This window comes from Calcarisporiella thermophila (genome assembly GCF_041956535.1).
Source record: "Calcarisporiella thermophila strain CBS 279.70 unplaced genomic scaffold VTP21scaffold_12, whole genome shotgun sequence".
Lineage (NCBI taxonomy): Eukaryota > Fungi > Calcarisporiellomycota > Calcarisporiellomycetes > Calcarisporiellales > Calcarisporiellaceae > Calcarisporiella > Calcarisporiella thermophila.
The window spans coordinates 259,652-281,570 of record NW_027192202.1 but is presented as its reverse complement, the minus strand read 5'-3'; the positions used below and the strand labels follow the sequence as shown (position 1 = coordinate 281,570).

At 45.4% G+C, this 21,919-nt stretch overlaps 13 protein-coding genes across 13 annotated transcripts; 8 read left to right on the top strand and 5 right to left on the bottom strand.

The window, feature by feature from the left end:
• Nucleotides 1–13: 13 nt before the first annotated feature.
• On the bottom strand, nucleotides 14–1,473 carry VTP21DRAFT_1632 (uncharacterized protein; the record flags this gene model as incomplete). The annotated part of the gene is made up of 6 exons (XM_069391741.1): nucleotides 14–268; nucleotides 332–565; nucleotides 647–981; nucleotides 1,053–1,139; nucleotides 1,203–1,359; nucleotides 1,423–1,473. The coding sequence occupies 6 exons, from the start codon at nucleotides 1,471–1,473 to the stop codon at nucleotides 14–16; spliced, it is 1,119 nt and encodes a 372-aa protein (XP_069250969.1).
• A 197-nt stretch (nucleotides 1,474–1,670) lies between these two features.
• VTP21DRAFT_1631 (uncharacterized protein) lies at nucleotides 1,671–2,951 on the top strand (the record flags this gene model as incomplete). Its single annotated transcript, XM_069391740.1, has 5 exons — nucleotides 1,671–1,721; nucleotides 1,817–1,925; nucleotides 2,000–2,082; nucleotides 2,160–2,572; nucleotides 2,648–2,951. The coding sequence occupies 5 exons, from the start codon at nucleotides 1,671–1,673 to the stop codon at nucleotides 2,949–2,951; spliced, it is 960 nt and encodes a 319-aa protein (XP_069250968.1).
• Nucleotides 2,952–3,510: 559 nt separating this feature from the next.
• Nucleotides 3,511–3,782, top strand: VTP21DRAFT_1630 (uncharacterized protein; the record flags this gene model as incomplete). Its single annotated transcript, XM_069391739.1, has 2 exons — nucleotides 3,511–3,584; nucleotides 3,668–3,782. 2 exons carry the CDS (start codon nucleotides 3,511–3,513, stop codon nucleotides 3,780–3,782), a joined length of 189 nt encoding a protein of 62 aa, XP_069250967.1.
• Nucleotides 3,783–4,722: 940 nt separating this feature from the next.
• On the top strand, nucleotides 4,723–5,145 carry VTP21DRAFT_1629 (uncharacterized protein; the record flags this gene model as incomplete). Its single annotated transcript, XM_069391737.1, has 1 exon — nucleotides 4,723–5,145. The coding sequence occupies one exon, from the start codon at nucleotides 4,723–4,725 to the stop codon at nucleotides 5,143–5,145; it is 423 nt and encodes a 140-aa protein (XP_069250966.1).
• A 601-nt stretch (nucleotides 5,146–5,746) lies between these two features.
• On the top strand, nucleotides 5,747–6,541 carry VTP21DRAFT_1628 (uncharacterized protein; the record flags this gene model as incomplete). The annotated part of the gene is made up of 1 exon (XM_069391736.1): nucleotides 5,747–6,541. The coding sequence occupies one exon, from the start codon at nucleotides 5,747–5,749 to the stop codon at nucleotides 6,539–6,541; it is 795 nt and encodes a 264-aa protein (XP_069250965.1).
• A 498-nt stretch (nucleotides 6,542–7,039) lies between these two features.
• VTP21DRAFT_1627 (uncharacterized protein) lies at nucleotides 7,040–9,780 on the bottom strand (the record flags this gene model as incomplete). Its single annotated transcript, XM_069391735.1, has 4 exons — nucleotides 7,040–7,981; nucleotides 8,093–8,764; nucleotides 8,843–9,064; nucleotides 9,139–9,780. The coding sequence occupies 4 exons, from the start codon at nucleotides 9,778–9,780 to the stop codon at nucleotides 7,040–7,042; spliced, it is 2,478 nt and encodes an 825-aa protein (XP_069250964.1).
• A 1,189-nt stretch (nucleotides 9,781–10,969) lies between these two features.
• Nucleotides 10,970–12,519, top strand: VTP21DRAFT_1626 (uncharacterized protein; the record flags this gene model as incomplete). Its single annotated transcript, XM_069391734.1, has 2 exons — nucleotides 10,970–11,809; nucleotides 11,884–12,519. The coding sequence occupies 2 exons, from the start codon at nucleotides 10,970–10,972 to the stop codon at nucleotides 12,517–12,519; spliced, it is 1,476 nt and encodes a 491-aa protein (XP_069250963.1).
• A 381-nt stretch (nucleotides 12,520–12,900) lies between these two features.
• On the bottom strand, nucleotides 12,901–14,049 carry VTP21DRAFT_1625 (uncharacterized protein; the record flags this gene model as incomplete). The annotated part of the gene is made up of 5 exons (XM_069391733.1): nucleotides 12,901–13,341; nucleotides 13,407–13,461; nucleotides 13,537–13,628; nucleotides 13,695–13,838; nucleotides 13,912–14,049. 5 exons carry the CDS (start codon nucleotides 14,047–14,049, stop codon nucleotides 12,901–12,903), a joined length of 870 nt encoding a protein of 289 aa, XP_069250962.1.
• Nucleotides 14,050–14,424: 375 nt separating this feature from the next.
• Nucleotides 14,425–14,736, top strand: VTP21DRAFT_1624 (uncharacterized protein; the record flags this gene model as incomplete). Its single annotated transcript, XM_069391732.1, has 2 exons — nucleotides 14,425–14,483; nucleotides 14,556–14,736. 2 exons carry the CDS (start codon nucleotides 14,425–14,427, stop codon nucleotides 14,734–14,736), a joined length of 240 nt encoding a protein of 79 aa, XP_069250961.1.
• Nucleotides 14,737–15,228: 492 nt separating this feature from the next.
• VTP21DRAFT_1623 (uncharacterized protein) lies at nucleotides 15,229–16,361 on the bottom strand (the record flags this gene model as incomplete). Its single annotated transcript, XM_069391731.1, has 5 exons — nucleotides 15,229–15,324; nucleotides 15,398–15,535; nucleotides 15,602–15,945; nucleotides 16,012–16,242; nucleotides 16,304–16,361. 5 exons carry the CDS (start codon nucleotides 16,359–16,361, stop codon nucleotides 15,229–15,231), a joined length of 867 nt encoding a protein of 288 aa, XP_069250960.1.
• Nucleotides 16,362–16,579: 218 nt separating this feature from the next.
• Nucleotides 16,580–19,171, top strand: VTP21DRAFT_1622 (uncharacterized protein; the record flags this gene model as incomplete). Its single annotated transcript, XM_069391730.1, has 3 exons — nucleotides 16,580–17,212; nucleotides 17,290–17,797; nucleotides 17,874–19,171. The coding sequence occupies 3 exons, from the start codon at nucleotides 16,580–16,582 to the stop codon at nucleotides 19,169–19,171; spliced, it is 2,439 nt and encodes an 812-aa protein (XP_069250959.1).
• Nucleotides 19,172–19,672: 501 nt separating this feature from the next.
• VTP21DRAFT_1621 (uncharacterized protein) lies at nucleotides 19,673–20,898 on the bottom strand (the record flags this gene model as incomplete). The annotated part of the gene is made up of 5 exons (XM_069391729.1): nucleotides 19,673–20,037; nucleotides 20,119–20,228; nucleotides 20,291–20,498; nucleotides 20,565–20,697; nucleotides 20,785–20,898. The coding sequence occupies 5 exons, from the start codon at nucleotides 20,896–20,898 to the stop codon at nucleotides 19,673–19,675; spliced, it is 930 nt and encodes a 309-aa protein (XP_069250958.1).
• Nucleotides 20,899–21,087: 189 nt separating this feature from the next.
• On the top strand, nucleotides 21,088–21,741 carry VTP21DRAFT_1620 (uncharacterized protein; the record flags this gene model as incomplete). Its single annotated transcript, XM_069391728.1, has 3 exons — nucleotides 21,088–21,291; nucleotides 21,391–21,455; nucleotides 21,537–21,741. The coding sequence occupies 3 exons, from the start codon at nucleotides 21,088–21,090 to the stop codon at nucleotides 21,739–21,741; spliced, it is 474 nt and encodes a 157-aa protein (XP_069250957.1).
• Between the last annotated feature and the right edge of the window lie 178 nt (nucleotides 21,742–21,919).

Below are 21,919 nucleotides of genomic sequence, written 5' to 3'. Positions count from 1 at the left end.
ATTACAACGCGGCTCAGTGCCCGAACTGCACCGATTCTTTGCCATTCATCAGATACCCGTTCGCAAAGTCCTTTGGGCCAATCGCTCCCCGTCCTTCAAATTTCACTTTTCTAAAACCCACTTGTGAACCATCAGCACATGTAATAAGGATAGCATCTGGAGTGAGCGTGACACTGCCAGGAAGGAAACTATTATGGGTGGAAGCTGGAGGGAGAAAAGGCTGGAGGAGTTGGACGGTTTTCCCATCAAATTGGGTTCTCAAAGGGAACTAAAGAAGAACAAAAATCAGTACTGACAAAGAGGATACAGCAATTGCATGTTTGCGTCCTACTTGATGCCCTATTGCACGATGTAACCGGTACACTTCGTCAGCGTCCATTTGTTTCCAATCCACCACCGACATTGATTTCTGTATCTTTCGAGCGTGCGTGATTTGGGATGAGTCCTGTGAGATAGAGTTGGCTCGATAATGATCGAGATTCTGCACAACATCGACGAGCGCACTTGCACCATACTCTGCAAGGAGCCTAGAAAGAGAGTCGAAGGCCGCGTCTTTCGGGATTGGCTATCAAATAAAAAGAAAAAACAGGTTAATTGGGCCTTTTTCTATCCGATTAAACCTCGAGCGATCTAGAAGACACGGTACCACTTTGACTTGTTTTAGTATTCGTCCGGCATCAAACTCCTCTGCCAGCTCCTGGATGGACACACCAGTTTCAATCTCATTATTTAATATTGCGTGTTGGATAGGAGCTGCTCCCCTATATCTTGGCAGTAGCGAAGGATGAACGTTGATTGCCCCTAGACGAAACGCCCGGGTTATTCTTGGCGGGATCAAATAGCCAAAGGAGACTACGACGCCAAGGTCATACGGGGTACCTGGTAAATCGGCAGGTTTGGGGAGAACAAAATCTCTCATGCTTTCGACAGGACCTTTGTGGACGATGAGTCCTTGTTCTTCTGCAAATGATCTGACGGGAACTACTTGCATAAGTACAAGGGGGTATTAAGGATGCCAGGGATTTTAGGGTAGCACTGGACAGTGATCAAACCTTTTACTGCATTTCTCAAATTGCGCCCGGCCAGTTTTGGTTCTGGAGTGATAATTTCTAATGTTTTTATGGCTGCATTGACTCGCCCTGTTTATTCAAACCTAATAAACAACAGCTAAACACGGCAAATTTGGATAAAAGTAATTAAACCTTTCTCTTCCAAGAGGGCCCGGAGATGCCTCAATGCAAATTCATCGGATCCAAAGAATAAAACACGATATCCTCGCTGCTCTTCTGTTAAAGGAGGCTCATTGGTCGTATGAAATGTTCGCCCATAGTTTGGAATGACACAGCTATGCCTTGCTATCTAAAGCCGCAGCCCATTTAACGACGAAATAGCTGCCAAGGGCACTAAAACCCCTGTACTCACTCTAATTCGATGGAAATTATGTGACAAACACCGTAGTAACGCTCTGCTCATGCTGGCTCTTCAAGCTAGTATTTTTCGCGAATCGAAATTATATTTGCCGCTGCATTTAGTGGCTTGGATTTACAGCGGGAAAATTTTTCAAAATAAATCATCATAGGCACCAGTTTTCTTTTTGCTCTACAAGAGTTGTTGTATCCCTTGGTGGTTGAGTAATTCACATAATCTATCCTATAAAAAGCACAATCACTATGTCAGAAGAGCACGATCCTAAAATAGAGAATCCCGAAGCTGAGGAAGAGGTAAATGGGTTGAAACGAATACATAGGATTGGGTCACATTGGACTTGATCAGGGCTCATGCAATTCTAACTTGAGGCGTTCTTTTAATCCAACAGATGTTTGATCTCTCTTTGAAAAAGAAGAAAAAGAAGCCGAAGAAGCATGTGGATTTCGCTGAAGATCTAGAGGAATCCAAGCCCGAGGAGAATAACGATGCTGAAGCGCGTAAGATTGGTTCTATTGTTTATATAAAGGAGATGCGTGCTGATCTTGATTTTTCATACTAATCGAATACTTAGCAGCCGCTGAGGGCGAAGAGGAGGATATGGATTTCCTTGGTTTGAAGAAGAAAAAGAAGAAGAAAACACCGAAACCATCAGAGGTGATTACTCCAAACCCACAAAATCCACCTTTATTTTTGCTCTTTTTCCTATTTCTAAACCCTGTTTCCACTTGTAGCCACTTCCTGGAGAAGAGGAGGGAGAAGCAGCGGCTGATGAGTCACTTGATTTTGGTGAGATGAAAAAGAAGAAACCCAAGAAGAAGAAGAATATCGATCTGGAGGCATTTGAAGCGGAACTCCGCGAAGGAGAGGACGCAGCTGATAAAGAAGAGGGCGAGGAAGGAGATTTCGCAGCAGAAGAAGAGGAGGAGGGCGAAGGCGATGAGTTTGAGGTGGACGAGGAGGCATGGCTTAAGTCGGATCGGGACTATACTTATCGTGAATTGCTCTCACGCTTCTTCAAAATCTTGCGCCAGAACAACCCGGAGCTGGTCGGGGAAAAGCGACGATATACAATCGCCCCCCCATCAGTATTCCGCGAAGGCAACAAGAAAACCATCTTTGCCAATCTTCCCGACATTTGCAAGAGGTATGCTGATTTCCCATCAGAGTCTGCTCCCTTTATATTGAGACAGAATGAAACTAACTCTAATGTTAACTACAGAATGCATCGTTCTCCCGACCATGTTATCCAGTTCTTATTTGCTGAGTTGGGTACAAGTGGGTCCGTGGACGGAAGCCAGCGCCTGGTGATCAAGGGACGCTTCCAGCAGAAGCAGATTGAGAACATTCTGCGTCGCTATATCGTCGAATATGTGACGTGCAAGACCTGCAAATCTCCAGACACAATTTTGACGAAAGAAAACCGTATCTTCTTCATGCAGTGCGAGGCTTGCGGGTCGACACGGTCCGTCACCGCCATTAAGACGGGATATCAGGCCCAGATTGGCAAGCGGCCAAAGAAATGATTGCTTGTGTATCTGCATTTATTTTTGCTTAAAAAACAATATACTTTTTTTCCCTCTTCAATTTTTAATTTGTTTTTTTTTGGGTTGGTCTTTACTTTTATCGGAATGCTTGCCGCTTCACAGGTTGACTTGGGAATTAGAGCAAGAAACAGCCTCAAAATTAATCACACGAAATCACACCAACTCTAATTTTGAAGTATAAAAACCATCATCTTCCATACTGAATGTGAGCCTACAATAATAATAATAATACAACTAACCAAAAACGCAGCCACTCATCCCAGAAACACAGGATATACTTGATTTTAGCGGGATGAGAAAGAGGAGAGCCAAGAAGAAGAATAGTAGCCATGGGAAGTTTCAGACTACTCTCCTTGAAGGTGATCTTAGGACGAATAAAGTGGGGGAAAAAATATGAGGAGGCAACAAGATTGTGATTAATGAGAGGGCGTGCCACGAGTTGAATCGGGACTATGCTTATCATGAATTGCTCACCCGCCTCTTCAAAATATTGGGTCATAACAACTCCGAGCTTGTTGGAGAAAAGCGGCGGCATTCAATGTCTCCCCCACTAGTATTTGGAGAAGGCAGTAGGCAAACCATCTTTGCCAATCTTCACGATATCTGCAAGAGGTGAGTTGGTTTTCATATGAAGCTACAACGTTCCATTGATGGTACCGGATTGTTCTGACTATATTGCTAATGTATACCCTTAGGATAAATCGCTCTCCCGATCATGTTATCCAGTCCTTATTTGCTGAGTTGGGTACAAGCGGGTCGGTGGACGGAAGTCGGCGCCTGGTGATCAAGGGACGCTTCCAGCAGAAGTAGATTGAGAACATCCTGCGTCGCTATATCGTCGAATTTGTGACATGCAAGACCTGCAGATCACCGGACACTATTCTGACGAGAGAAACGCACATCTATTTCTTGCAATGTGAGGCTTGCGGGGCGACTCGGTCTGTACCAGCCATTGAGCGGGATATCAGGCTCAGGTTGACAAAGGTACCAAGAACTAATGGCTTGTGTGCCTGCTTTATATTTCTTTTATTTATAGCACCAACCTGCCTTCCCTATTTAATTGTCATTTTGTGGGCGGCCCTACGGGCATCATCTTCTTGGCTTTTTTCACTCTTCTTATGGAGATATAAATAATTGCGCAAACTGCGCATTCCCCCTACTCCTGAATAGGACTAAGATCAAGAACGAGATAGAACTGGCTCCAAGGGCGGTTTAAATTAATTGAGACAATCACTATCACTAATTTAAGAAATATAAGAAGCGCTAAATTGAGGCCCGATTCAAGCTTGCATCATTGAGTAGAACTAATTAAAACCCTCGGGTCAAGCCAAAACAAAAACGAGAAAAACTCGTTGCAAACATGTTGCAAATCTTGGCCTTTTCCCACCTTCTCCTCCCTCCCCCCCCCTTTCCCTCTCTGGTCTGGGTGCAATGCTCGAATTATCGATCGACGCATTCTAACCTCACTGCAACAGGATTCAAAAGCAGAAGACATAATGATGCAAGAATGGCCAACTCCGAATTGCAAACTTAATAATAAAACGCTCAGCGATCCCTTTCCATTTGCTGGCCCATCGCGGTTGTCAAGCATCCTGCATCCATGCCTTGTATATGGAAGTTATTTGAACTATGAAGCGGGTGAATATATAAGGCACCCGACACCTCCTCTAGCTTGTCTTGTTCTCTAGTTAATTCTCTTCTATCTCCTGGCCTGCCATCCAGTCTCAATCTTTCCTTTGCTTGATCAGACATGAAGTTCGTTTGCTTTGTTTTTGCTCTCTTTGCGCTTGCGCTCTCCGTCTACGCCTTGGGCACCACTTCTGCGTCGTCCGCGTCCGCGTCTAACCCCATCTCTGCTTCCGCCTCAGCCTCAGACTCCGCTGTGAGCTCGCAGGCCACCTCGATTGAGTCTGCCTCAGCCTCGGCGACGAGTGCTCTAGTGAGCGCATCCTCTGCCCTGGAGAGCGCGACCTCCGCCGCCTCGTCTGCCTTGTCCGCCGCCACTTCTGCCAGCTCCGTCGCTACCTCTGCGTCGAGCGCCATCTCCTCGGCCGCCAGTGCATCCTCTTCCCTCGCTGCCCGTCCAAGTGTTGTCGGAACCAGCGCCGGCTCAAGATTTGAGCCAGCGGTATATGGAATTATTGCCTTGGGTGCGGCGTTCTTCTCCCTATAAACATGCATAAGACATTTTACTTATTTCATGCAAGATTTTTTTATAAAAAAAGAGTGCTTCCACAACTCTTTGTTTATCATTTTCCATTGTTTTTTCACCTTCTAAATGAATAATATCAGATCCTAATCCACGAGTCGGCTAGTAGTGCGAAATGCCTTGCAACCTAACACAAACTTGCTCGAATTTCCTCCAAAATCACGCCCTCCGTGTGGCTTTCTTAGGCAATCCATCCAAGGCCACAGTGCGAGTTTATTTCGAGGCTATGGCTGAGAGTGGAGGTGCAAAATTTTGCACGACCAAGGCTATTTTTAAGAAGTTGGGAGCCTCGCCACGTTCTGATTTTCTTTTAGCGTTATGGGGTGTAACCTGGTACGGCCCATTAGAATCTGATCGTTGTTTATCGCTAGAGTTTGTAGCCTTTGTTGTTTCCTCGTGTTTTGTTGCGCTTTCCATCCGTTTCCTCACTCATTACTAGCTGGCCATTCGATTCCCTTATTTATGTTCTTCCCTCGGTGAGCTTCCATTCTTTAGTATTCTATACCTATCCCCTTTCGAGGCTATACCACTATTCCATCCCCTTCTTTTTCTCGGGCTCTTCATAATGATACTGGTGCTCTGGGTCCTCTTCATCATCCCGATTCTCGCCCAGACTTCTCCCATCGATTTGTCCCGCATTACTCTGTATGATGAGCCTCGCACCCTGGACACGCACCAACTCGCCTCGTATATTGCAAACCACTACCTAGAAATTCTCGAGACCACTTTCCAAAAGATTACGGGTCGTGTGGGGGCGCAGTTTCGAGAATCCATCCAAGTCAACTACACTTCGACTCCTCCCTCATTATACCCAGCTGACGAACAACCACAGCAGAAGCAGGCCCATCTGGATGACCGGTCCCAGGCCGATTTTTATGATCTGGATTTGGATGTATTCTCAAAGCAAGTTTCTGGCGCGGTGGACACCTATGTCAAGGACAAAATTCCCCTCGTCTTGGCAGCTTCTCCACTATTTGCATCGCCGCTCGCCCAGGCGATAGAAGAAATGCTTCTTGCGCGGTGCACTTCCTCCACGCATATCTCTCAGTGCTTACGAACTCGGGCAAATGCCTTGGTGGAAGAGATGGATACGCACGTGGCTGGCCACATAAAGGAAATCATGAAGCAGCTCCGGACGGCACTACCGGTAATGTGGGGAAATGTACAACATGGTGTGAGGCAAGTGGTTTGGGAATTCCATGGAGGAGAAAATGGATCGAGGCGCGTCACCGCAACCTTCCGTCCCCTCGGATTAGGATTCGACGAGCTTGTTGACGAAGCAGGAGCTCTCAATGACATCAAACATAGAGATGGTAGAATGTTACAGGACATGCTTACCATTGCTGAAGGGCATTTGTAAACCAATAGAGGGAAAGAAGAAGAGAGAAGCTGGGGTCGACGGGGCCTAATATAGAAGAGTCGCGCTTTACCACCAAGTCTCCTTGTACATTTTCCATTTTGTCTCTACTTTTCTCACCGGGCCCATGTTGCTTTACCAAATTGTACATTCTCTTTCTATTTATTATTGTTCTAATCTCACTATTTATTTATTATTTATTTCGTGATATCTACCTTCATTGACAATTAAAAATACAGCGAGACTATCCTTTTGTACATGGACCTATATGGATCCACCCAGTATGTGCGGATATTACTCTTAATCCTTCTCTAATGAAAATGCAAAAAAAGGAAAAAAAATAAAACTTCTCGGCGATCCTGGAAGCGAATATGCGTATTAATTCGTACAAGCAATTTTACAATAGTTAGTCTCCTTTTCGTCAGGGACTATATACAGTAGAGCTTAGTGCTACATGGCAAAGAAGAATGAGGACCGACGACAGCCATAGCAGCGCAGTGTTTATAAGATCCCCGGGCCCTTTTTTGACGAGTAACGCCGACTCTGCAAATAACGCCTACTCACGTCTCCGATATCGGGGAGGTTCTCGTGCAGTTCATCCTTTTCCTTCACCTTCTTGCGGAAATACTCGCTGATGGAAGCGGTGAGAACGCGGTGTCGCGGATCCCTCTTCCAACTCCCCACACTCTTCCTCCTCAAGAACACATCCGTCGGATTCGATCGAGGATTGGGTGGGGTATTTGAGGTGATGAAGACTTCCTCCCCATCGCGCTGTATCGCTTCCCGCAGCTCTTGTAATTCGAATAGCACGTTTTCAATCTGAAACATAAGGAGTTTCCTAAACGAGTACTTCCCGTGCGTTTGGGGCAAGTTCAGGTTCTTACGCAAAGCGTGAAGCTCGCTCATGGCATCACCAATGTCTCCCAAGTACATGAGGGTGCGAGCGCGCTCAAAGCTGGCGAAATAAAATATATAGTGATCAAGCGCGATCTTGGAACCCTGCGCAAGCGTTTTATCGAATGCCTGAAGAGCCAGTTTGTAGTAGGCTGGATAGGGTGGAAGGGTATTGGCATCTCTTCTTGGGCGAAAGGCGAGCCGATTAGCCACCACCCCCTTCAGTAGGTAGCCGAGGCAATAGTCATCCCAAAAATTAACATAGGTGTTGTTGTCATTGCCGGGATATGCGTCTTGCCCATCCTCAGGTGGAGAAGCCAGGAATTGTTTCCGGTTGGATTTCTCTTTTTTAGTAGGGATAGATCGGACACCACGTCTAAGTAAGTGTTCAAGCCAATCGATTTCGTTGGTGATTAATTCAAGACACATATGCAGCTCCGGGATATCCATAAGATCGTAGACATGCCAAATGTAGAGGAGTTCATGCAAGGGGAGAAAGAGACGGTAGCCTTGCAATATAAATTTGCGGGCTTTCCTTGCAACGAATTTCTATTTGAATTAAAGAGCAAGTACACATCTTTAGCAACCTATATGCATGCGCTTCATCGAGGCAAGGAAAAGGGAGGGGGCAATGGAAACGAATATGGAGATAGAAAATACCTCGATTGGGATTTTCAGAAACCAGTCTTTCGATACCAAGTGTTGAATAGTTTGCATCACCTCCTCCACCTCGCTTGCCTCATGTCCAAGAGTGTACATCACCACGGCCTTGTGGTAGAGATACCCAGCGTTCGACCACATACTCTCTTGTGCTAATGTACTAATGGGGCGTAGTGCCTTGACCCAGTCTAACTTTGAGCAGTAGCAGAGAAATGCCTCCCAATGTGTGACATGGAGCCATATTCTCTCTTCCTTGGATGCGCGGAATATGAAGTTGTAAACCCTCAAGGCGGTATCGGTGTCTCTGCTCATTTGGTAAACTTTACCAATCAAGGTGAGGTAAAACAATGAGTGTGGGTTGAGCTGATTTAAATTTTTGGCCAACTTAATTGCGGTGTTGAGATTAAAGTTCGGATTGGGGATAAAGCTCGATAACAAAAAGTGATAGGCGGCCAGCAAAATATCACAGAAGATCTTGCGCAGAGATATCCCATCTCCACGACGAGCTGCGCGCGCGAGCAGCGGCATATTTTCAACCTCTTCTTGCGCACTGCCTATCGCACTTAGGGTCATAAGCCCAAACTCACGATCTCCTACAAGGCCCACAAACGAAGACCATTTAGGCCTGATTTTCTCTGTGAAAGAGAACAGGACGTTTTGGAATCCTACTCCCTGTATTAGAAATATGTACGGATAAGGTTAGATGTTCATCCGCTAGGTTTTGCTGCTACAAATCCAGAGTCGGATTACCAGAGCAATCCCATGAGAGAATTCCTTATCGATGTTGTACTTTGAAATGTCAACCCCATTATCCGCCTCTTGCTCTATTTCCTCGATGAACTTCTGCAGGGATGAGTAAATTGTCTGGGCGCATTTTATAGAATATAACAGCTTGAGCAAGTCGCGTTTTCTATTTTTCAAGTGAAAATTTCTCCCAGCCAAGAATAGACGTGTTTCTGCATAGACCAACTCCTATCATCCAAAATCAAAAATTAAGGAGTTATTATTCTTTTCATGATTTCATAGCGAGGCGGAGGAATAATTACTCCATGACGTTCGCTCATAGTGAATGATTTTAAATCTTTCACGGTAGGCCCGCGCCAGAGTATTTCAGCCCAGGGCGGTTTATTTGATTTCCGCATCGACTTGGCAATAGCAAACGCGGCCTCAAATGCGTTTGCAGCGCGCTCCATGTCATCCTCATGAAATGTCATGAGCGCACGAAACGTAAGAACCACAGAATAACTGAGCGTTGAATACAGGCGTTTTCTATAATGTCGAAGTAATATTGCTTCCGCTTCGCAACAATACCCGCTGATGTAAAGATCAATTGCATTTTTGGACTCGATAATGTCTTGTATAATAAGCTCATCCGGCACTATAGTTTTCCTGTATATTTGGCTGAAGCTGGATAAGGAGGAGTTTCGCGCTTCGACATCTTTTTGAATCTGGAGATCTTCCTCTGGACATGTTTGGATGGCCTCGGACGATTGAGAGATTTCCTTTCGAGATTGGTCGGTGAGACCCGAGTTGATGTAAGTAGTTACGCTAGCCTTTTCTTGTTTAGAGCTTGAACTAGTGTTAGGCTGTGCTTGGTTTTCTTGCGCAAACCCGATTTCAGCTTCTGTAACTACCACTTTCTCCCCAAAGGAACTCCCTGGCAGCGGAGAGGATCTGCTAAGGCTCATTTCCTTCTCGTCAAAAGGATTGTGTGCAATGACCAACAAAGGAATTAAAGAGAAGGGGGTAACAATTACTCGCTAAATAATGTGTTTCCCCCGGTTTTTTATGATCGAGATTAACTTGCCCGATCAAGAAAGGAAAACGTGGTTACCTAACGGGAGTCTGTTTTTCCTTATCTGTTCGTTGAGGGCGTGTTAATCTAGAAGTTTCTTTAGAAAATTCGAATATCCAAACGATTTAGTCAACATCTACGGCATCATGGATAGATGGTAACGCGGGATGGAGAGTATAATCGCTCTCTGGAATATGTATATAATGCTTAGGGCAATGCAATGGATCGCGTGGATCGCCCATTGTGAAACTTGTAGCTTTTGTAGAAGTGTACAAAGAAAGACAAACCTGGGTTTGTGGTGATAATTCAGTGTCTGCAAATCAAGGACAAGGTCGGATAGTCGTTGGATAGGGTCTAATTTGCGCTTTGATACGGATCCGAAATATGGAATAACGCAAGAATTTTGTAATTCCCATTTTTGCGTTGTGTAAGAGCATGGCACGAGGAGGAGATCATAGAGCTTCTGCGAGTTTGAACGTGTTTGTTTTGCGCTTGGAACTGGCACAACACATGCTCTTGTGATGCAACAACGAGAGATAGGGTTTACAGTGAGGGGTTCTCTTGCCTTAAATCGGTTTAGGCATGCACAGAGAACACCATACTAGTCATGCTTCTTCTCACGAGTCCTCTATGTCACCAAGACCAGAAAAGCGTCGCCAGCTCGCCTAAGGGGGAATCGGAGCATGTGTTGTCGATGCTAGTTTATCCCATTCCCCGTTTTTTACTGTTTTGTCGTGAGAATGATAGCGGATATATTTTCTACAACCACATTTTTGCATGGATTAATATGTCATACATTAAACAAATAGAGGGGTAATCTGCGCTGACGTCAAAATTGAGATGGGAATATCGGCGAATAGAAAAACTCTCACTCTGCATCACAATCATACACAGCCTTGACTGAGTATTTTTTTTCTTCTATTTCTTTTTTTTCCTTCTATTGCCGTTCCATTTCTTGAACCTTCTCTTATTACAAACAATTTTCCTATATACTCGAACGTAATCCAAACACTCTTCTCTCCCCCCTCCCCTTTTGCTCTCCCCTCCTCAAAAGCCCTATACCTGCTTTTCCCCACATAATCATGGTCACATTCACAACTAACTTCTGGGCACCTGCCGCCGATAGTAACGTACGCAGACGCCCTGTCACCTCAAAGCGGGATGCCACAAAACACTTCTTTGATCCGGAGATGTCCGTAAATTCTTCTGCTGGAATTGTCTTTTCTACCGCCTCATCAGCCGGGCTTCCTCAGCTCGACTCGAAGGCGTCATGTCCACGCACAGGAAGCGAATATGCCCTCTCAGCCTCGCCTCCCTCCTCCACAACATCCTCTACATCCAGTATCTCTCCTCGCGTACAACAGCAGCGAGACAATGCTTCGGTCCCTGCCTCCCCCCGTCAATATCCGGCAAATACCCCCGGGGCAAATAAGAAATCTTTTGTCCACAAAATGTTCCCCGAGCGGCGGAAGCATGAGGATGATGACGATGATCATGCTCCAGTGGTGCTAACTAATGAAGAAGAGCAAGAAAGTGGATCCCGTCAGGTCCTGCATCAACTATGGGCGCCTCTCCTTAACCGTAAGGGTTCAGCCTCCTCTAGAAGCGATACCAGTGGGAGAAGCAGAGCTCAGCTCTTCCAAAAGTATGGAGTGAGAGACAAGGAATGCATCGGACGTGGCGCAACAGCAGTGGTACGACTTGCTCATAAGCTTCAGCCCCCGGTTGGCGAAAAGAGAAGTCAAGACAAGTTGTATGCGGTGAAAGAGTTCCGCGCTCGCAAGAAAAACGAGTCCGAAAAAGAGTATATTAAGAAGCTCACAAGCGAGTTCTGCATCAGCTCGTCGTTACACCATGTCAACGTCGTTGAGACAGTCGACTTGGTGCTTGATGAAAACCAACATTGGTGTGAGGTGATGGAGGTAAATTTTTACTCGATCTTATTGTTCGTAGAGGCCTGTTAAGCAATTATTTTTTTTTTCGTTATTCATGGTAGTTCTGCGCAGGAGGAGACCTCTATTCCATTATCAAAAGCGGCCACATGACCACCCTTGAGGTAGACTGCTGCTTCAAGCAAATTATAAACGGATTAAACTACTTGCATTCCAATGGCGTTGCGCACCGTGATATAAAACCGGAGAATCTTCTGCTCGATGATCAGTGCCATGTGAAGATCACGGACTTTGGCGTATCCGATGTGTTCCGTGTGGGTTGGGAGAAAGCGACGCATTTATCGCGCGGCCTTTGCGGCTCTGAGCCATACATCGCTCCCGAGGCATTCTCCGGCGGCGAGTACGACGCTCGTCTGCTGGATGTATGGTCAGCAGGGATTGTATACTACTGCATGACATATCAAGGCATTCCTTTCCGAACCGCGACCCTTGAAGATCCTGGCTACAAACAATATCTAGAGGCCCATCGCACTCGCACCTTTGAGCCCTTTGACAGGCTTGGCAAAGGAGCTCGGTCGATGATGTACCGCATTCTAGACCCTGACCCAAAAACCCGCATTACAATCCCCGAGATAATTGAGGATGCATGGTTCAAGCGCATCGAGGTCTGCGATAATGGTCGTGGATCCTATCGTGAGCACTTCCATGTGCTCGCTCAGGGAAATAAGAGACACCAATGAGTGTTTGTTGCTTTGATTGTATCTTTATAGTTTGGGCTTCATATATTTATTCCTTGTTGTTTCTAGTGCCAAACCTATGTAATTTTTCCCCCTTATTTTATTAGCCGTCTCCCTCCGCTCCTTCTCTGGCATTTCTTTCATATATATTGTATAACTTTCCTTAATTGTGCTACTTTTTTATTTTATTTTGCCTGAATATTCTGTTTGTACCACACTTTCATCAAACCTGATTAAATTTTCCATTCGGATTTTTTATCGATTTTCTCGTCTCTCGAGTGGATGGATTGGTTGAATTGAACCCGTTCCGAACTACTTCATCCAGAAAAAAAAATAAGTGGCTAATAGAACAGTTTATTCCAAGTTGTGAATGAACTTATTTTGTTACAACTCCTTCAAATACTCCACAATAGTATCGAAATATCCTCGCTGTATACACGTGTCATTGTGAGTACCTCGGGGGAACTCCACTATTTTCTTGCGGGATGATGGGCAGAGAGCATATAAGCGCCGCATATGGCTGGGTGGGATCATCTCGTCCCGTGATCCGACAAGGAACAACACTGGAACCTGATCCACTTGCTGAATGTATTTCTCTGATGGCCAGACCTGGTGGCACAGGAAGGTGAAATACCGCAGCCATGGCATGACGTTCGGGACAAGCTGCGGCAGACTTAGGAAGGTATTCTCGATGATGACACCTTGTATTTGAGATTGAAAGTTAGACGCGAGATAGGTGGCGACAGCACCACCGATTGATTGACCGTAAAGGATGAGGGTAGTGTTTTTAAGGACAGGATGTTGGCGAATGTATTTCAGTGCGGCCTGAAAAAAAAAAGAGAAATAAACTGGCAATTCAAAGCACAACTTTCAATTAGAGGGAGAAATACTTCTGCATCAAGCATCATTCCTTTCTCATTCGGTGTCCCCTCGCTCAGTCCATAGCTAAAAAGGGGGAGGAGAAAACGGGGATTGTCAAAGGCGATTCAATCCCTACAGTGGTGGAATTTATAAAAATACCCGCGGTAAGATAATAGGAACACGTTTAGCCCGCATCGATTGTAGAACTCTTTCGCGATCGGGAGACGATGACCCATATTCCCTGCATTAGCCTAAAATGCAGACCAACGATTTTAGATTACGCCAAGAAATGCGTTGTAATACATTCCAAACCATACGTGTAAATAAAGAATCGTTTTGGCATTTCTTGTCGCCTCTTCGTCAGGTTGCATAATATTATATGCGCGTATTTTCAATCCGTCTTGAGCCGTAAGAGTAAGATCTTCGAAATTGTTCATTCCATAAGACGAAGGCAAATCAACCTACAATTCCGGAATTCAGTGTTAATGCCAGAAGGGTGTGCCAGACATTGTCAAGGGTAGAGGAAATAATTACATGCGTCCGCGATCCCTCCGGTATTTTAGATGGATAAATGAGCTCGGTTTGAAAAGTGTAGAGGAGGGCTCCTCCTGCCAGGATGCTGATGCCAGCTCCATAGAGACCGTAGGACACAAGATTAGTCAGGTAGTTCATGTTCTGAAATATATGATCTATAATAGATAGAGACTAAAGAGGGGCGGAGGAATCGTCACCGATGGGGGTGAATTGCAAATGAGGTGTAAGCGCAATGCTCCCTATGGAGAACGAGGGCAGGTTCCAGATTTTTCGCGACCAACTGTGCTGCGCATGGGAGTCCTCAGCCACCGGCTACGCAAGAAAGTCACGCGATATCTTGTGCAATTTGATCGAAAATGAGTGGAAAAAGCCCGTCGAAAAATTATAAAAAGGGGGGGAATTCCTTGACTCTCCTCCTTTTCCTCACCCAAACCTTAGCTAAATATCTTTATTCTCCCAAGTTCTATTCTCCAGCTTTCTTTTTTCTTTTCCTTTTTCTCTCCTCTTTTGATTATGACCCGTACTTGCAAACACCCTGCTTCTACTGACAGAGACGTAAAACATTATTCTAGGTAGAGTGAGGGAGACTAATGTCATACACAGCTTGACCGGTTCCAGATGATACTGACTCCATCTCTTTGTAGAAACGGTTTCAGCTCTGACCCCCGGGTCATTGTAAAGAAGCGCGGCGCAGGACGCGGCAACTGGGGCCGAGAGGGCGACGAAATGGCAGAGCTCTCGGAAGATGCCACTTTCATCCCTTCGACCAGCCCCACCAGTACCTATTCGAAGATTGTGGTGGTCTCGTCTGCTTCGAGCGATTAGGCTTTTAATTATTTGTGAATAGTTCATCAATTGTTTATAATGTATTTAGTTGTTGTGGAACTCTTTATTCATTGTGTCTTCGAAATGGACCCATGTTCAATATATCTCTAGTCTTGCTTTTGTGTCCCATTGGTTATACACCGAATAAAAGCATTTGGATTGAACTGAGCTGGTTGCATTTTTCGATGCCGTTCTACCTCGGCTTTTTTCGAAATTAAATTTGAGGGGGGAGTCACCCAACAAATGCAAGGCGCTACTCCTGCTGCAGTTTAGCGCCTTGACTATCAGTGCTCTTTACCAATTTCTTGTTGGCATCCAAATGCACAAACCCTAACTCTCAATTAATTTTTCCTTTAAAAATCATCACTGGCGCCTTCATTTATCTGAAAGAAAAAAAAAGCGATAATTTAATAATAAATGCTTGTTATCTAGAATCAATAACTTATATATAATATATTCTATAGGGTATTTATACAGTATTGGTGCTTTGTTTTATAACAGATTATTCCATGCTCTCTTCAATTGCTCATAAACCATAAATGTGACAATGGTGTGCGGACCAAGCCGAATAAAGGCTGGTGTCCATCCCTGGAGAGACAAGTAGGATTAGTCATGGAGATTTTTACTCTGAATACAGTGGTCATCAAACAAGAGCGCGTACCTTGAAAAATGCGGATACCCCCTCATGCCTTAGCGTGAGTTTGAAAACATCAAGTGCACTGCGCCCATCTTTGGACGCGTTCATGATTCGTGTTTTCACTACATCAAAGGGCGAACATACAGTCGTTGCAACCAGGCCCTAAAGAAATGCGGATTTTCAGCCTCGACGGCATCAAAAGGCCAGGAAGAGAGAGGGAGAACTTACAGCCATTGAACTTGCGCCAAAATGCGTCCATACATTATCCTTTAGTCCAACTTGCTGTAGTAACAAAGCTTTGAATACGTCATAGGATACCAGTTGCGATGCTGTCATAAGAGTTGCGCGCACGATATTTGGGCCGAGCCCACGCGCAAATTCAACTATTGACTCCTCCTTTGCAATACGATATAAACCATCTAGGGCATTGCGATAAGATCTTTGAAGATGTTTTGGGAGGTTTCCGTCATTCTGCATACGAATATTCACAATGTCGGCTGGGTTGCCCACCACGCCACCAACACAGCCGGCAATCACCGAATTAAACACCATTTTGTCCATAGTAAGTGGACCTGAATAGAAAGAAGAACCAATAGGTGATTAGAACAGGAGCAAAATCCGTATCCAAATCCATATACCTTGAGTCCTCTCTTTCAGGAAGTCATAAATGGCGAATCGCACAGTGGAATAGGTGGCTTGCCTGAGCAGGGAGGCAGTTAACCCGTTGTAAAGCGCCAGAAAACCTTCCTCACGGACCACCAACATCATGGTTCGAAGCATGCCCCGATTTGAGCCACGAAGGGTTTGCATACGCACCTTGGTGAGGTCAAGAGGGTGAGAGAAAAGCGTGGCGGTGCAGGACGCAGCTCCTATAGAGCGCCATGGTAGGAGTTAATGAACCCAATTTTGCGTGTTTTCAAAAGAGATTACCTCCTAACCAGAAAGGGTAATGGACCTTCTTTTGCTTCGGTGCTACTGCCGCAGACATTCTGGTTTTCTTCCGAATTAGTAAGAGAGAGGGCTAAGAATAACAAAAACATCAATATCATGAAACAGATACGATATACATTGATTTTGTGACTTTGTGTGCGCAGCCGTTGTATTATCTTAACTGATGCGAGCTCTACAATTTATCATCGTTGTAGAGTGTGGGCCTCCCTATATAGTTTTCGTTTATTTCCCATTAATTCTGTTAATTATCATCATATGCATCGCCGACTGTATAATAACATTCTGCTGAATTTTCGTTCATTTGACACTGCACACAAACAGTATACACCTGCAAGGAATGCGCTATGCCTCCAATGCTCACGCTCAGGCCGTAAAATTCGGTATGTACACTCTGGGAACACGCCGAGATCACCGCCACTTGGGGCTGCGACTGTCTCCGTGGAGCATGCTGAGAATGGGGCAGATGAATACTTGCGGCTGATGTTCGACGATGTTCAAGTATGGAAAGATCATGTTCCTCGCTACAATCTATCCGCGGGCGATGTCTTCGAGACCAACTGGCACGGAGGCGCAAAAGCTCGCATTGGACTCTTCGGCAACCCAGATCTTGCTCAGCCCGAAGGATTCGACTATGCCGCTGACAAAGCTCTCCACCGAGCAACTCTTATTGTACAGCGTCTCTATAGAGCAGGAACCTCCGACGGCGAATTAAGGAAAGTCGTGAAAAATTTGGATCGACTGTCGGATGTCCTTTGCTCTGTAATTGATACAGCAGAGTTCATCCGTTCCGCCCATCCCGATGTGGCCATGCGCGAGGCTGCAAATCGTGCTTATGAGAAATTGTGCACGTTCATGAACACATTAAATACAAATGTGCAACTGTATCAGGTCAGTACGAGAGAAATTCTATTCTCATTTCTACATGGTTATTTACGATTTCCCCCAATTTTGGGATCTTGTTCTAGATACTCAAACAAGTTCTTGAGTCTCCTCATATTGTTCGCCAATTAACGTTGGAGGAACGCCAGGTTGCTCAAGTATTCTTCCGAGACTTTGAAAAGTCTGGAATCCACCTGCCGCACGCCCAACGTACTGAGTTTGTCACCTTGTGCGACCGGATAATCACACTGGGCAGGCAGTTCATGCAAGGTAATCCTCGGGCCACATCGCACATACGAGTGTGGCCATCGTCTCGCCTTGAAGGCTTAAGTCCAACCTATATCAAAGGAGTAATGCGACCCAAGGAGAATGCCGCGTTCATACCGACACTGCCTTGGGACTCGCAAATGGTGCTCAAATATGTGCGGGATGAAGAAGTGAGAAAAATGATGTACATGGCTACCAACTCGGCCACTGAGGAGTCGGTAGACGTCTTGGAGGGATTATTGAGAACAAGATCGAAACTGGCCAACCTTTTGGGGCAAAAGAGCTATGCCCACATGTTCTTGTCGGATAAAATGGCAAAGAATCCTGGTAATTTTTTTTATTTTCAGATATCCCCCTGGAGCCCTCAAAGATATGCTCATTTTCGCGACTTTTTTTCACATAGAAAACGTGCGAATGTTTCTTCGAACTCTGGCCGAGCACAACCATCCTAAGGCCCAACAGGATCTTCAATTGCTTAAGCAGGCCAAGCGAACTTACACCGGGACGACTGATGCACCCTTCCATGCATGGGATCATGAGTTTTTCGCCGAGATCGTAACGTCCAATAACGCGATGCGCCCAACCTCACCGATCTCTCCCTATTTTTCAGTTGGGTCCGTCATGCAGGGTTTATCACGTCTCTTCCATAATTTGTACGGCATCTCTCTTCAACCTTCTGATATTCAGCCCGGAGAAACTTGGCACGACGACGTACGGAAGCTGGATGTAGTGGACGAGGTGGAGGGGCGAATTGGGACGATCTATCTTGATCTATTTTCGCGCCACGGAAAAATGTCAAATGCGGCCCATTACACGGTGAGGTGCTCTCGGAGGGTGGATGATGACGACGAATTGGGTGATTTTCACTCGGAGGAGTTGGACGAGGGGCTCCGACAAAAGGGGCTTCTCTCTGGGCCATACAACGAGGGAGTACCTCTACGTAACCGCTCGGGGAGGTATCAGTTGCCTATCGTGGTTCTTATCTGTGATTTCAGTCGGCCCCGTCGCAATCATCCTTCTCTCCTCTCGTGGCAGGAGACCGAAACACTGTTCCATGAAATGGGGCATGCAATGCATTCCATGCTGGGTCGCACTGATTTCCACAATGTGGCAGGAACCCGTTGCCCGACGGATTTCGTCGAGCTGCCCTCGATCTTGATGGAGCATTTCGCAGCTCATCCCCATGTTCTCCAGTTGTTTGCACGGCACTATCAATCCAGGGAACCGTTGCCGCCCCGATTGCTGGAATCCCATAGAAAGGCACGAGTGTTTCAAGCCTTGGACACGCAGTCGCAAATTATCATGGCGCTGCTGGATCAGTCCTACCACGGGCCGCTTGCGTCTAACTTTTCGAGCACCGAAGAGCTTCACTCACTACAACGCAGCCCGAGCATTGGTATCTATCCCCCCGTTGAGGGAACTCGGTGGCAGGCGCAGTTCGGGCACTTGTTTGGCTACGGGGCGGGATATTACAGCTATCTTTTCGATCGCGTTCTTGCGCGAAGGATCTGGACACGGTGTTTCGAGAAGGACCCGCTAAGCCGCGAAATGGGCGAGCGACTACGAGATGAAGTGCTTAAATGGGGAGGGGGCCGAGACCCGTGGGAGTGTGTGGGAGGTGTGCTACAGGATGAGGAGGTTGCGCGAGGAGATGAAAAGTCGATGATTAGGGTAGGAGAATGGGGGGTTGGGGAAAATTAGGGATGGTTTCCCAACCTCTTCCACCTTCCTTTTCTAACTTTGCTACAAAGTAAAAAAAAATGGGCGGGAAATGAGGAAGTAGAGGATTTTTAGATTTGCATTTTTGGACTATCTTATCACACTGTAGATGACTTTAATAGAATTTGTTTTCCGTTGGAAAAACTCGAACTTTCGCGACATGAATTGAGGATTTGGGTCTCAAAAAAAAAAAAAAAAACGGTTACAGCAATATACTCATCTATGGCTATCTAATATTGATAGAGTTATATGCCGAATGACGCTGTTTTTTCAATATATTACTCTCCAGCGCATATAAAATGTGATAATATCGGGCGGCCATTTTGGGAAGGCACTCTTCACTTTTCCTTTAGAATGCATAAAAACGTCGTCGTTTATTCTTCTCCCCCCCTTGAAGCGAGAAAAAGGAATAGAATTTAAGTGTTTAAAATAAAGCCAAACAAAGCATCCCTTTTTATATTTTAATGCCAACTAATAAGAAAACTAAACATCAATCTCGCCATCTGCATCCGACTCCTCGTCGCCCGACACCTCTGCGTTCTCTCTCTCTACCCTCGCCATTAATGCGTCCAACTCGGCGTCTTCCGTTTCTGTGACGGCCTTGGGCTTCATCTTGATGGTGAGTTTTCCGCCGCTCTTCTTAATAGATTCCTCAATAGCGCCGATGGCCCGATCGAGCAGCTCAATTCCTAGCCCCTTGTCGAGGGAGTTCGTGTACATGACATACAGGGGTGGAGCTACAAGCTTGACTTGGATTTTGACATTCTCCGTTTGACAAGCCTCTCCGGCGCGGAGTGCACGCTTGATGGCCTCAATCCCCTCGTAGGCAAAGCAGGTTACTTCAATATCTATGGATAGGAAAAAAAAAAATTCAGTTACAAAAAAGGCTTCAGAGGAGGCAATTATTTCAAAGAGAATGGAATAGGTACCGGCACGAATTTTGACGGGTTGAGGTGTTAACCGCCGCTGGATATTTGAGACGAGTTCCTTCATCACATCAGGATCGATCTCCATGTCCTCGAATATCTTCTCGGGCTCACTAAGAGATGAGACATATTAAGTCAGTGTGATGGGAGGTGAATAATGGAGAAAGTAACCCACAAGATTGCCAGTTTAAATGCGTCATATGCATGTCCATATTTGCGATAGAGAGGCCATCCGATTTGCTGGTACAAATCCTCCAGCGCCATGTCCTTCTTTTCGGCTACGTGGCGTAGGATTGAATGTACTGCCTTGGACTTTTGGAATTTCTCTTCGCACTTGGTGACTTCTTCGGGTGACACACGGCGCTTGGACAAATCAATATATCCTATGGAATCATAAGCGCATCAGTAAAGGGTAAGTGACATGGACACTCAAAAGAGTCCAAGCTTACCCTTTTCTTTGTCAACACGCATTACAACTACCACCTCGTTTCGTCCAACACGAATCAATTTTTGGATACTACGGATGCGCCGCCGGGACAGCTCAGAGAGAAGGATCATACCCTCAATGTTGTCATATTCCAACTGTGACAGGAAACAAGTGAAACAATGGTCAAAAAATTCTCAGTATTTGCATCGCATGTAGGATTAACAAAGTAGTAGTATAATCACCAGTTTCACATACGCGCCCATTTCGGCGATTTGGCGCACATTCACCATCACAAGTTCGTCCACCTCCGGGAACTTGTTTTCATACATACGGCATTGAAATTTGGGATCTGCCATCTTGTACAATTTTTTCAAACACTGTTTGATCTGTATAGGTAGTGAAAATTTTATTAGCTCTAGTTAAACATCATTTGTTTTCTCTATTTGGTGGCTTGTGAATTCAGTTGGAAGAAATTTAGCATAGACTTTTCTTGCGTCTTAGCCTAAAACCTAGAGCACTTCTCTAATCACTCCTCACAGTTCAATATGGATGAACCATCGGCATCTCAGAGCACAAGCGATCCTATGCATGTTGACCGTGCAAACAGCGAGGATACAGAATCAGGCGACGAGCGTCCTACCTCTGCTGCCGATACAAAAGCATCGGTCTCGTGGAGAGAAGAGAAGATGCAGCGAAAGAATCGGACACTTGCCGAGTTTTTGGTCACCATGAACGATTACACGCCCATAGTAAGTTGACCAAATCAATCTGGCCTTTCATCAATTAAGCTTGTCGAATGCGAATATCTTTTTCCTTTGGTTCTGATTATATACATTTTTATTTTCTAGATCCCTGATGCTGTCACCGACTATTATCTTGGGCGTGCTGGATTCGACTGTGATGATGTGCGGATGTAAATAGAATCACTTTAAAATTTCAATCGCTCACTGGGGATTTAATGTGCTACCTTTTTTTTAAAAAAAAAAAATACTAGAAAGCGCCTGCTTGCTCTTGCCGCTCAAAAATTCATCGCCGACATTGCCACCGACGCATATCAACATAGTAAGATCAGAGCGCAGAGCAGTAAGGAGAGGCGCTACGGAAAAGATCGCAAGACAGTGTTAACCATGGATGATCTGGCTGCTTCACTGGCTGAGTATGGCGTGAATTTGGGAGCTAAACCCGAATACTATACATGAACTCTCTTGACCTATCTTGCAACGGGTGCTTTGGGGAACGAAGCAAATCTTTTGTGTAATATGCTGTGCAATATTTTTCTTACTTTTTTCCTCGCTGCTCTTCAATCCCTGTTTTTCTACGTCAAGTGTCTTTACAAAAGTGTTATTTTTATATAAATGGTTTCACCCTATTTTTTTG